Below are 11,504 nucleotides of genomic sequence, written 5' to 3' on the forward strand. Positions count from 1 at the left end.
TGGAAATTGACAGACAAAACTATCCACTTGTATGTTAACTAGAAAACGTTTGCTCTTCTCCAAAGAGCTCCAAGAATAATAAATGCTGCTCTATCTGCAGAACAATCCCTCATATATTTGATACTCATGGTACAACTTGCTGGTAGCACTCCTGCATGTTTGGCTTTGATATAAATGCTAGAACCTTTAGCTGTTGGCATAGGTGTGTCTTTATTTATCATACTTACAGTGTCTCCATTGTGAGCAGACACACACAGACATGTCCATGTATGATCATGTACAAACTTGCTCTCATGTTGACAGGCAGTGAAAATAACCAGTTGCTGACAATCTGGTCTGATTGGTACATGCTGACCTCAGTACTGAGGTAGTTTTTAGTTGAAAAACCCAAATATTAACATTGTCAGTATATAATCTACCACAGATGTGTCAAACTCAGTGTCACTAAAGGCAACACTATGAAATGAGAATCAGAGAGTGAGTTAAAATGTGCACAGAAATTCCCTCTCTGGTGGAAAAAGTTTGTTGCACTGAACACTGAATAAATAAGGAAACCAATAACATAGGTTCAAAGGTCATTGTCATAAAATGCAGTCAAGGAGTTGCTAAATGAAAAGCTCCTGTTGATAACAGTTCAACAGGGACTACTGTGAGTTTTAGGATACTGACAGACATCAATGTTGCCATAACATGTAAATGTGTTAATCAGCTGAGAATCAATGACAGCTGCACAAAAGTATCCAAAGAATACATCAGTGAGCAAAATGTTTCTTGAGCTATAGGAAATGAGGCTCTTAAACCAAAGTAATCATTTCAACGTATCCATTTAATTTTTTTGAGCATATATATGACTTGACTTGTAAAGAGTCTGGACTGCCCAGAAAGTTAATGATAGACAATTTGTCAGGGAGAATTAATGATGTCAGTGAATTAAATAATTCCAAAATTATCTGTGTATTTTTTTAAAGAGATACAGAAAACAAATCCAAAAAATGACAAAGAAGTTCACACAGGAAATAGAAAGATCTTGTTAAGGCCAACATGAAATGGTTCATTTCCTCATTTCAAACATCTAATATGATCTGGTATTCTGTTCAGTTCAATTCATTTTTATTTATATAGCATCACAAGAACAGGTGCCTCAAGGTGTGTAAGGTAGAGACCCTACAATAATACAGAGAAACCCCAACAATCAGATGACCCCTTATGAGCAAGCACTTGGTGAAAGTGGAAAGAAAAACATGTTTTTAACAGGAAGAAACCTCCAGCAGATCCAGGCTCTGGGAGGGCTGCCCATTGCTGCAATCAATTAGGGGTGAGTGGAGGGAGAGCTGGTATCTTCTATCGTAAATAAAATAATTTTTTTATTGTTTATTTTTTTTAACAACTGTGAGCCAATTTGGGATTAGGATTATGGTTTAGAATGTCCAACGTAAAAATGTCCTCAGTGAAGATCGACTAATGAAAAAACCACAGTGGTGAGAAATACCCGCCCTCTTACAACACTACATTTTGTACTATGTTGGTTGAAAATTTTCATATTTTTTGAGGTTTTTAGCTCTCACGCATGACATTTTACTTTCACATGTTGTCTCTGTAGATATTTCCTTTTGCCAGTATTTAAATTTTTCTCTGATAAAACAGAGTCACCTGCATCTGGGGGAGTCTGCCTGTAGCTTTAATGAACAAGCTTGTACATTAATGCCATCATTTCACCAACAGATGGAGCCAAAGACTCAAAACAGTTCATTGACCATTTATGTGAGGCTTTGACAGTAAAATGCAGACCTGCATTATATAACATTTACATTTGTAGAAATTGGAATGGGACGCAAGAAGCGAGCAGCTGAAAGTAGCTAGAAGACCAGTGATTTCCAGATTCTACAGGTTTGTTCTCCCCATCTTCATCCAAAGCTCCAACTTTTTTCTGTAAAATTCAAAAACAAACCAAAAAGACAGGTGAACCACAGCCTTAAATAATGTGTATCATCAGAAAATCCTTTTAAAAATTCTGGAAAAGTAGCAAATGTTGTGACTCACAGAGCACAGGAGAACTTCGATTTAAAGCCCACAAGGCAATGCCAACAATGGCTGCGACGGCTCCAACACCAAACACAATACCAACAACTTTGCCAGCACCCATGCTGTCGTCACCTGCATGTAGAAGAAGGATAAACATAAAAGCTGACAATCTTTAAGCTGCTTTTAAGCTCAAACAATATTTCCATGACAGCTATTCACTTTCAAGCTATGAAAAATAATCATATTTACCTGATCCTGTGGACTCATATAGCACCTTCTTCTGATCTTCTGTTTCATTTACTATTAAATAACAGAGAAATGTAGTGAAAGATGTAGTAAATCCAAACATCAAACATAAGATTTTACTTCAACACATCAAATATCTAAATGAAGCTCATATATTCTGTTGCAAAAAAAGCAATATGACAGGAAGTACAATTGTTAACTGTCTTTTTGCCACTGGTTATAATAAATAACTAATAATGAGAGTTTGAACTGCCATCATGATACAGGCCTTTGGCAAAATTCATGATCTGCATCAGCTCCTCTATATTTCACGTACTGAACAGAAGAGTGGTTGTATGTTCTGGGGTGGTTGAAGGCAGAACAGTTGTTGGCAGAGGAGTGGTGATTGGTCCTGAAAATATAATAAACAAATATGTAAAAATAAACAGTTACAGTAATCAATGAAGGAAATGCACATTTTTGGAGTTTACTCACTAATTTGAATGCTCACAATCACACAGCGTAGCTCAGAGTGATACTTGGCCGTACTGAGAAAAGAAATCCAAAACATAGTAATTAAAAAATGAAACAGTACAACATATGTCCATAAAAATGGTGGTGCGAAAATGTTTAAACCATCTGACTTTAACTCTGCCTGGACTACGAAGCAGATGGGATGGTTTTCTTCATCTTCACTGTCAGATGGTGTCCAGGTCAGGATGAATTCTCCATGTGATACAACATGTTTCACAACGCTGTGTGGTCCACTGAACAAAAGCTTCGAAACCCTTACAAAAATACACAAGATAGAGATTTGGCATATACGGGTAAATCAGAGTGCAAACATCAGAATTTATTGCAGACTGTTTCATCACCGTTCTTTTTATTGTATCTTTTTACAAAAAGAAATACATCTTAAACAATATGTTTAAAGAGGAAACGAGCAAGCAAAGACAGCTCTCTATCAATGCCTCTGCTAAATAATTTTCCCAGTCCTGCATCTGATGTTTTCAAACACATCTATTTATTTATTTTTGACCTGCAATTCAAAACATTCTACATTGCAAACAAAAATCAAATAAAAATGTCTTGCACTGTCAAGGCCATCATGTAGGACATCTATGTAGCAATGCAACATAGGTGACATTGCATGGGTAGTGTAGGGTGATCCAGATCAAGTTATATTCCAACTTGGTTACTTGCCCTTTCTTGGGTAAATTAAATGTATATTTGGTAACCTAGATGGACATCAAAATTGGCCTTCCCATGACTCACTGTGAGGTTGTAGAACCACTTGGATTTTGTCCCAGCTAATCAGCAAAGATCAGGTTATGTGGCTGATACTGACATTATTGCATGTGGCCAACCAATAATGACCTAAAGTTTGTCAGAGTTTAGTGTCCCTCCAGAATTTGGGAAATTGGGTTTTTCACCCCAACCTACTCCCACTCTTGTTGTCATAACATCAAAACTAAGAGTAGTAATTTGATTAAACTCATGTATTATATGGTTTAATAATTATTCTGCATGTTGACATTAATGTTGTTTGTTCTGGATTTCTAAAACGTTTTTATGCCACATAATGGTCACACCATATTTGAATTCATGCCCTGTTCACCTCAAACTATTACAAGTGATGGATTGGATGTTACCACTACTTCATGTATGACTTTACAGTGATCCAGTGAGAAATGTAATTTTTTCGTTTTTTGGTTTGTTTGTTTGTTTGTTTTTTAACTATAATTCTTATTAGTATTAAAATGTATTTAATAATTTAATGTCTGCAATTTATTTATCTATCTTCAGTAGATCTAGACATCAATTTTACTATTTTTCTTCAAATGTGACTAGACAGGGATGTACTTCAACATGTGCATTATATTTACTAAAAGTGTAGTGTGAATCAAGACAAATGTTCATGAATGAATTTTTTCTTAAAGTTATGTGTTTTTCATATAGTTTTTATATACACAATGTTTTGAAAAGAAATGTATATTCTAAACAAGCAAGGAATCATATATGGCAGCGTTACTGATTTTGATTTGTGCAATGAAATTGAAAAACACTGAAAAGAGTCACAAACGTTTAAAAAAAAAAGGTTCTATATTATGCTCACACACATTCTAGGAGAAAGTCTGAAACAAAAATATTCTTTACATATGCCAGTGTTTTGTGTCTTTCTCTTTAACTCACATGGTGTTGGTTGCCTCTGCCATAATGGTAATATTCAATGTTTCATTAATATAGGCCAACAGCTGAGTCCCACTGACGGGGGTTGGAGGCAGAAACTTGGGCAGGTAGGCTCCCTCTGAACAGGATGGCACAGGCGGGTCCACTGGAACAAAACAAAAAGGTGGCATATTAATTCAAGATCATGTCAGTTAGTGACTTAATTGGGCAAGCTAGGATTTCAAATGAGATATGATTTTGAAAGTTATTTCAACAACAAAAATATAGCCAAGTAGCTGTAAATGTAGCTGTAGGTGCTTCAAATGTAACAATGTTGGAACTTTGTGTGGGACATGTATTGCTGTGTTAGCTGGTTATTGTGCCCCCAAATGCAAAGCAATTGAGTCAAGAGTCATAAGTAGTACAGAAATGCAAATCCAAGACCTACACAGTAAGTATTTAATTACTCTTCTGATGTCAGATGATTGCAGAAGAATGAGATGATCCACAGATGTAGACAACTGCATCTGTAGGAGTTTTCATCCAGGACTCTGAAGGACTGTGAAATAGTTAAGAGGTTAAAAGTTAAAGACCTACCTATTAGACCAAATCTGATTGGTATTTTGCTGAGAGCATCACTGGGAGTCCTTGTTGTCTCCACATCATCACTTTGATGGAGAAAGATGGTCTGCTTGGGAAAGTCCTCCATCTCCAGCTGTATTGCATATGCACCTTCATCACTCCTACTCGCAGAATGAAAGGTCAGTTTGCAAGACTACAGAAGGAAACACAGAGAGAAACCAGTTACATGTTTATATAGCTGAATTTGTGTTTTATAAGAAGAAGCTATTTTGAAATAGTTTTTTAGGACATCTTTGAAATTGTCAGAAATTGGAAGGTGGCATGACCATGAGGCAAAACACAATAAAGTGTGTTCTAACCCACTGAGGTTTCAGCAATGACCCCAAATCTATATTTGGGGGTGTAGCCTTTGGGTGTATGAGAGTTATTACTGTATTTTATTGTGATGTAGAGTTATTCATTATTTATTAGATTAAATAATAACCTCAGAAGAATAATAACGTCTTAACTTTGTGACACTTAGCTTGAGACAGATGAAAATGCTTTTAACTTACTGGTGTGATGGTTAGAAGAGATGGTGGTGTACAAGGATTACACTCATCTGCTGCTGTGTCTCCATATCTGCATTGAACCTCGTCTCCATCAGGATCAAAGGCCAACAGGCTGAATTCTCTCTTACAGTTTGAAGGAACTCTGGCACACAGATATCACAGGTCAAATATTCTCGCCTAAAAGGTAGAACTGTCTTGTGGTTTTAATAAGTGCAAAGACAATATATTTCTCTCTAGCTCAAAAGATTTTGTATATCCAAAATCACTTTTGTTTATTAAGCTTTACTTCATTAGCTACATAGCTACCTATCTATGGCTAGGGATAGGTTTGTTACTACAAGCACTTTTATGTAATGTTTGCCTGTTTGAAACACACAAAGCTTTTAAAAGTAATGTAAGCAGTAATGTATTTTTATTAAAAAATAATGTGCATTGGTACTATTAGATTATTCTGTTATTATATGTTACCTTATATATGTAATCAAAGTAGTTGAATTAGAATACTGCTGTAGATCACATTATACCCTTTAATATAGAGTGTGTGAGCTGTATGTAGTGTAGTTCTCATTATACTTTTGAGTTAACAGAACATATTCACATATTAGTTCATTAGATAAATGTGCATCACTCTGTATCCTTGATCTGCTGGGAATGTGTTACACTGTTTTCTTGACATGCTTAATTGTTGAATCATGAAGAGAAGGTTGTAAGCAGGAGACTCTGTGTCTAAAGACAGGGGAGATAGATAGACCACATTCCATACCCCCACCTTACAGAAAGCAGAGAAACAACTGCCGAGGTCATAACTTAGGCACTGTAACAGAGAAAAAATGTGATGTTTTGGCTTTTACGACTAGCTGGGGGCCACTAGAGACTATAAAAAGCTGAGCAACCCGTCACCATTTTGAGACATGTGCCTGACCCTCTGGTAGCATCTCTCCCGTCCGGACGTTGTAATGCTCTGACTGTTGAATTGTATGGAAATAAATGATTGTTGATTAAGCATTGATACACCGAGTATTGTCCCTCCTTCAGCCCAAAGATTCAAAGAATTGGGAGATTTCAACAGTACTTAACTCCTTGCCAGTGAATGTAATTCAGCACACTACTTGTTACATTTACTTGTTTTGTTGCTCTGCAAAATGTTCTGAAATGCATTTTCACCTGATTACCATACCAAAGGCTACAGTCCCAAACAATAACACAAATCCCTACCCTAGAAGGATTTGCACGGGATCTTTTTTTCAGTTCCTAGTTATGAACATAAAACCAACAGCACAAAGGAAAGATGAAAAACCAGGACCCAGATGCCCAACGTGATTCTACTTTAGAAACATGAAAAGGTACAAACAGAGGGCGCCGCCTGACTGCTTATCACTGTCTTGGTGAACTGTTGATCAGGCTCTGCTATGCTGGGGTCAGCATACACTGAGATTTAATATCACTCTGGGTTGTTGGCTAGCTTAGCATTAGCATGCTGTCTGTACAGGTGATTGCAAAGAGCCAAATTTATGTTAGCAGTACAATAAAGTTTCTGTCCTAGTTTCCATTTTACCATCACAAACATCTTTCATGTGATAAAAGTAATGCCCAAAATCTCAACTCAAAAACTCTATGGCTGTATCATTGCACTGCTCTACCACTGTCTTCCTGCTGCACACCAACTAAAATTTGTTGACTGTAGCAGATAGAGAAAATCTTTCTTTTACTTTTTTCTTTCTATCTGGCACACAGATAACTGAAGAACCTTTGTAACACAATAACAACATAATAGTAACTAATGTAATTATTCAATTTGGTACAATAACACACTGCATTACCATGTTGCTAAAAAACAACCAACACTGGCAAAAATGTAATTAAATCCTAGCCCTAAACAGACTAATGGTGTCCTGATTATTATCATGATTCTATGTAAAGAAAAAACATCAAATTTTTCAGGAACCCATATTTCAGTTACATGTTTTAGGACACAGGTGTTGAACTCCAGCCCTCGAGGGCCGGTGTCCTGCAGGTTTTAGATGTGTCCTTGATCCAACACAGCTGATTTAAATGGCTAAATGACCTCCTCAACATGTCTTTAAGTTCTCCAGAGGCCTGGTAATGAATTAATCATTCGATTCAGGTTTGTTGACCCAGGGTGAGGTCTAAAACCTGCAGGACACCAGCCCTCGAGGCCTGGAGTTCGACACCCGTTTTAGGATATATATTACATGATAATTCATTCTTTTCATATGCCATGAAGTATTGAATTTATTTTTGATTTGCAAACAAGATATATGATGAATGTTTGATGCTTTCCTCTAATGATGGTTTGCAAATACTAAAAAAACTAGCCACAACAAAGTTAATAGCTTTACCTCAGAGCTGGCAGGATGGTGGTCTGAGGTGATTTGTTGGGTTGAGCTGTGTCAGATCGAGTCCTCAGGTCCACCTGAGTTATAGCTTTCCAGTTACCAATACCATTTTTGTTGTCAATCCAGTCACCACCAGCCAAACTACGGATTTGAATTGAAGGTTGTAAGGTCCATAGTACACACATTAATATACTAATTTGTACATGAATCCAAGTAATGTATAAGCACAAGACATTTCTAAGATATGGGAAAGACCATTTTTACAGATCAGGAGGCCCCCAAAGCCTGGAGATTTTAAACAATTAGGGATGTTTAACCTCTTAACCATAGGTGTTATTTCGATAAAATTCCTTTCACCACAGCAGAAAAAACATACACTTAAGGTTTTTTCTTCCAAAGGGGACAGTTGTTGTCAAAACTCTGTAATTCTTATTGTGAGTAACCGATGTACAGTGTACTATGTTTTTGTCAAGTGATACATACAAGTTTGACCACTGAGTGAATGCAATCAGGTCAGTGGCATTTTGTTGAATCTGCTGTTTCAGCTGACGTGTTACTGACCGTAGCTGAAACAGAGAGTTGCTGGAAACCTCCCGAGTCATGACTCCTTCCCTCTGACACCACTCTTTGTCCTCTTCATCCACGATGTTCAGCTCCACACTCTCACTACCACAGTCACCGCTGGCACAGCTCCACTTGTCTTCATCTGTGCATGAGCGAAAGCTCAACTTGTAGTCAAAGACCACCTGCGATATTGTAAAAAAAAAAATGAAAGAAAGAAAGAAAAGATGATGCTATTGTTATATAATTTTATAATATTATAACAAGATTGTTGCAACTTAAAAAATTAATAGACAGTACTGTGTTGTCCACTGGGTAGCTAATACCTTGATTATGTTGTAATAACAAATTGGAAACCACACAGCTTCATGATCACCCTCTGATCATGGAATTCATGGCACTTCACACAATAAAACCACTGCATACTAACTAGAGATGGACCGATCCGATATTACGTATCGGTATCAGTCCGATACTGACCTAAATTACTGGATCGGATATCGGAGAAAAATAAAAAATGTAATCCGATAAATATCACGAAAGCACCTCACAAAACTTGCAACACGCTGTAACTCACCTCAGAACGTTAGCACGTCGGAGCAGTATGCATCACGTGATAGAGCAGCTGTGGCATGCGGGACCTGTCGGTGGTCTGGATAGCATGTGGAGCTTCGCTAGCAACCCGGCATTTCATCTCCGACAAAGTTATCCCCGAGAGAAGTAAAGCAAGTATGTAAGTCCATCTCTGAATCTTTGTAAAGCATTCCTGTGTTAAGCTTAACAAGCAACTGCCTCTCCTGCTGCTACTTCAATCATGAAACTGCTTAATGATCAGCTGATCGGCTTTTCTGTCACGACTAGGCCGTGTCTCTTCTTTGTTTTTGGCCCACTTTGCACCAGAAAGAGGAAACCAGCGGCTGAACAACAGCAGCATGTTTAAGCTTGATAAGCTGTTGTTAGAATTTATTTAATATTACTTTCTACACCGGGATCTTTTTCTACGCAGCTGACGGCTGTAACTGTGCAGGGGTGGATCTAGCAAAGTTTAGCCAGGGGGGCCGATACGGCATTAACAGGGAAAAGGGGGCACAAAGACATACTTTTCTTTCTTATTCTCATTTAAAATGTCTGGCTGTTATTAAATAATTATCTGAATCTTACACCCAAAGTTTTAATCTGATGTAAAATGTATAGAAGTCCATTACTGTATATAGTAACTGTTAAGTCTAATATACCCTAGTAAGCTATAGTACATTTTCCTTTGGGAAGGTACCATCTGTGCAGTCTGCAGTTCTGTTGAAGAAAGATGTTGAATCTATTTAATATTTCTTGAAAAATAATTGATTTCTGTGCATTTTTTTTCACACTGCATCAAATTAAGGTTGATTACGTCGATTAAGCATCATGAGGTGGAGCGTGAGGGGTGGTTCCCTATTTTTTATTTATTTATTTTTGTTGTTGCTGGGAGTTGGAACCCTGTTAGTTAGGTTGCTTAATATTTACGCTAAGTACTCTTTAAAATACCAGAATAGGGAGGATGGTGTAGGTTTAAGTTTATTAGATTGATCAGTATTGCTGAACTATGAAATATTTTTTTTTGCATACAGGTATAACAGAATAGCTTTAGTGTAGTTGTTGTTTTAAACTTGAGTATGAACTTATACAAAATGCAGCAAGATATTTAAAAAACAGTTTTGTTGATTAAAAAACACTATATCGGATTCATATCGTATCGGCAGATATCCAAATTTATGATATCGGTATCGGTATCGGACATAAAAAAGTGGTATCGTGCCATCTCTAATACTAACACATGTGAAAAGTTACATTAGACTTACATATATTACACAACAATGATACCAGTGTATTTTTCCAATTTACAGCTTTAAGCAGACTGGACCATTTTGTGGTAAGAACAACAAAGAAGAACTGAATGCAAGATAAATCCTGGGCTTTACCTAAGCTGTCAAATTTATCCAGAGAGCAGCTGTCCCATCCTGCAATGCTTGCACAATTCCCAACAATTTCTAATAGAAAGGTTACATAAAAAATTAGAAAATATATGCAGATTCTTCTTCAGCTATCACACTGAGACGGATCTGTAAAATCTGGAATTACTTGCCCTCTTTGTATATAAGTTCGCACATTGTCAGTAGTTCACCCACAGATTTTGACACTTCCATGTGTGATTGATTTACACTCACGACATCACGTTAATTCCCCCCATTTCGTAAATCAAACAAAGCTGAGCACTTTTTCACTTTTTTTTACAAATACAAATTTTGTAAAAGAACACATTATAACAGCAATCAATATTTTTGCACTGTGCCCTTACCCTTAGAGATCCATCATCCGTGCTTTCTTTAGGGGTAAAGGTCATCACTGTCCCAAAGTAATGGGATGCCTGAGAACCAGAAAGCACCAGGAGAAGAAGAAGCAAGCCTGTGGTCATTATGTCCTCAGTTTAACTGCTGCTTTATACAGTCAGCTACTCGATACAGTACAAAAACGGACTCATCTGAAATGAAACGAGCACAACGGTTAAAAACAGGATTGTTTCACAGCTCCTCCTTCTTTATTCCCCTCCCTTTAAAACATCATTTATGTCCCACTCAGTAGAGGAGACACAGTGAGACTTCTGGTTGGGTTTTACATCATCACTCATAGATACAAGCAGAGATTTGTCTCATGATCCTATTTAATTCAAGTAAGTTGTAGCAACACTGGTTAGACGTTTTTCATGGTTTGGTCTCTAACAGCTTTATCATTACTACTTGATTTCATCAGTACTCCTGCAAAAGAGAAAAAAGTTGAAGGTAGCTCAAAACAAAACTTCACACTAGTTCACACACTAGTTCACACATCAGTGTCTGACCTCACAAATGTGCTTCTGGAAGAATCATCAGAAACTCCCATAAACGCTTTTAAACCTCGTGGGAAAGGCTTCCCAGAAGAGTTGCTGTGATAGCTGCAAAGGGTGGGCCGACATCATATTAAGCCCCATGGATTAACTATGTGATATTACTCAAGTTCATAC

At 37.1% G+C, this 11,504-nt stretch overlaps 1 protein-coding gene across 1 annotated transcript; it reads right to left on the reverse strand.

The window, feature by feature from the left end:
* Positions 1-1,380: 1,380 nt before the first annotated feature.
* Positions 1,381-10,977, reverse strand: LOC146673791 (uncharacterized). The gene is made up of 12 exons (XM_085391625.1): positions 10,803-10,977; positions 8,468-8,652; positions 7,910-8,047; positions 5,553-5,691; positions 5,014-5,191; positions 4,441-4,582; positions 2,892-3,035; positions 2,743-2,795; positions 2,585-2,659; positions 2,272-2,322; positions 2,041-2,154; positions 1,381-1,927 (listed from the first exon to the last, which is right to left on the reverse strand). Coding segments are annotated over exons 1-12 (1,338 nt in total). The 5' UTR covers positions 10,920-10,977; the 3' UTR covers positions 1,381-1,925.
* Between the last annotated feature and the right edge of the window lie 527 nt (positions 10,978-11,504).

This window comes from Rhamphochromis longiceps, linkage group LG3 (assembly GCF_057381845.1).
Source record: "Rhamphochromis longiceps isolate RC_006_pf linkage group LG3, R_longiceps_female_GT1.1, whole genome shotgun sequence".
In the NCBI taxonomy this organism is placed as follows: domain Eukaryota; kingdom Metazoa; phylum Chordata; class Actinopteri; order Cichliformes; family Cichlidae; genus Rhamphochromis; species Rhamphochromis longiceps.

Coding starts and splice junctions, on each gene's coding strand:
- LOC146673791 (XM_085391625.1), bottom strand. CDS start 10,919: ATGACCACAGGCTTGCTTCTTCTTCTCCTGGTGCTTTCTGGTTCTCAG. Junction 5,692..7,909: donor ACCATCCTGCCAGCTCTGAG/GTAAAGCTATTA, acceptor TCTGTGTGCCAG/AGTTCCTTCAAACTGTAAGA. Junction 4,583..5,013: donor AATCAGATTTGGTCTAATAG/GTAGGTCTTTAA, acceptor GTTTTGTTCCAG/TGGACCCGCCTGTGCCATCC.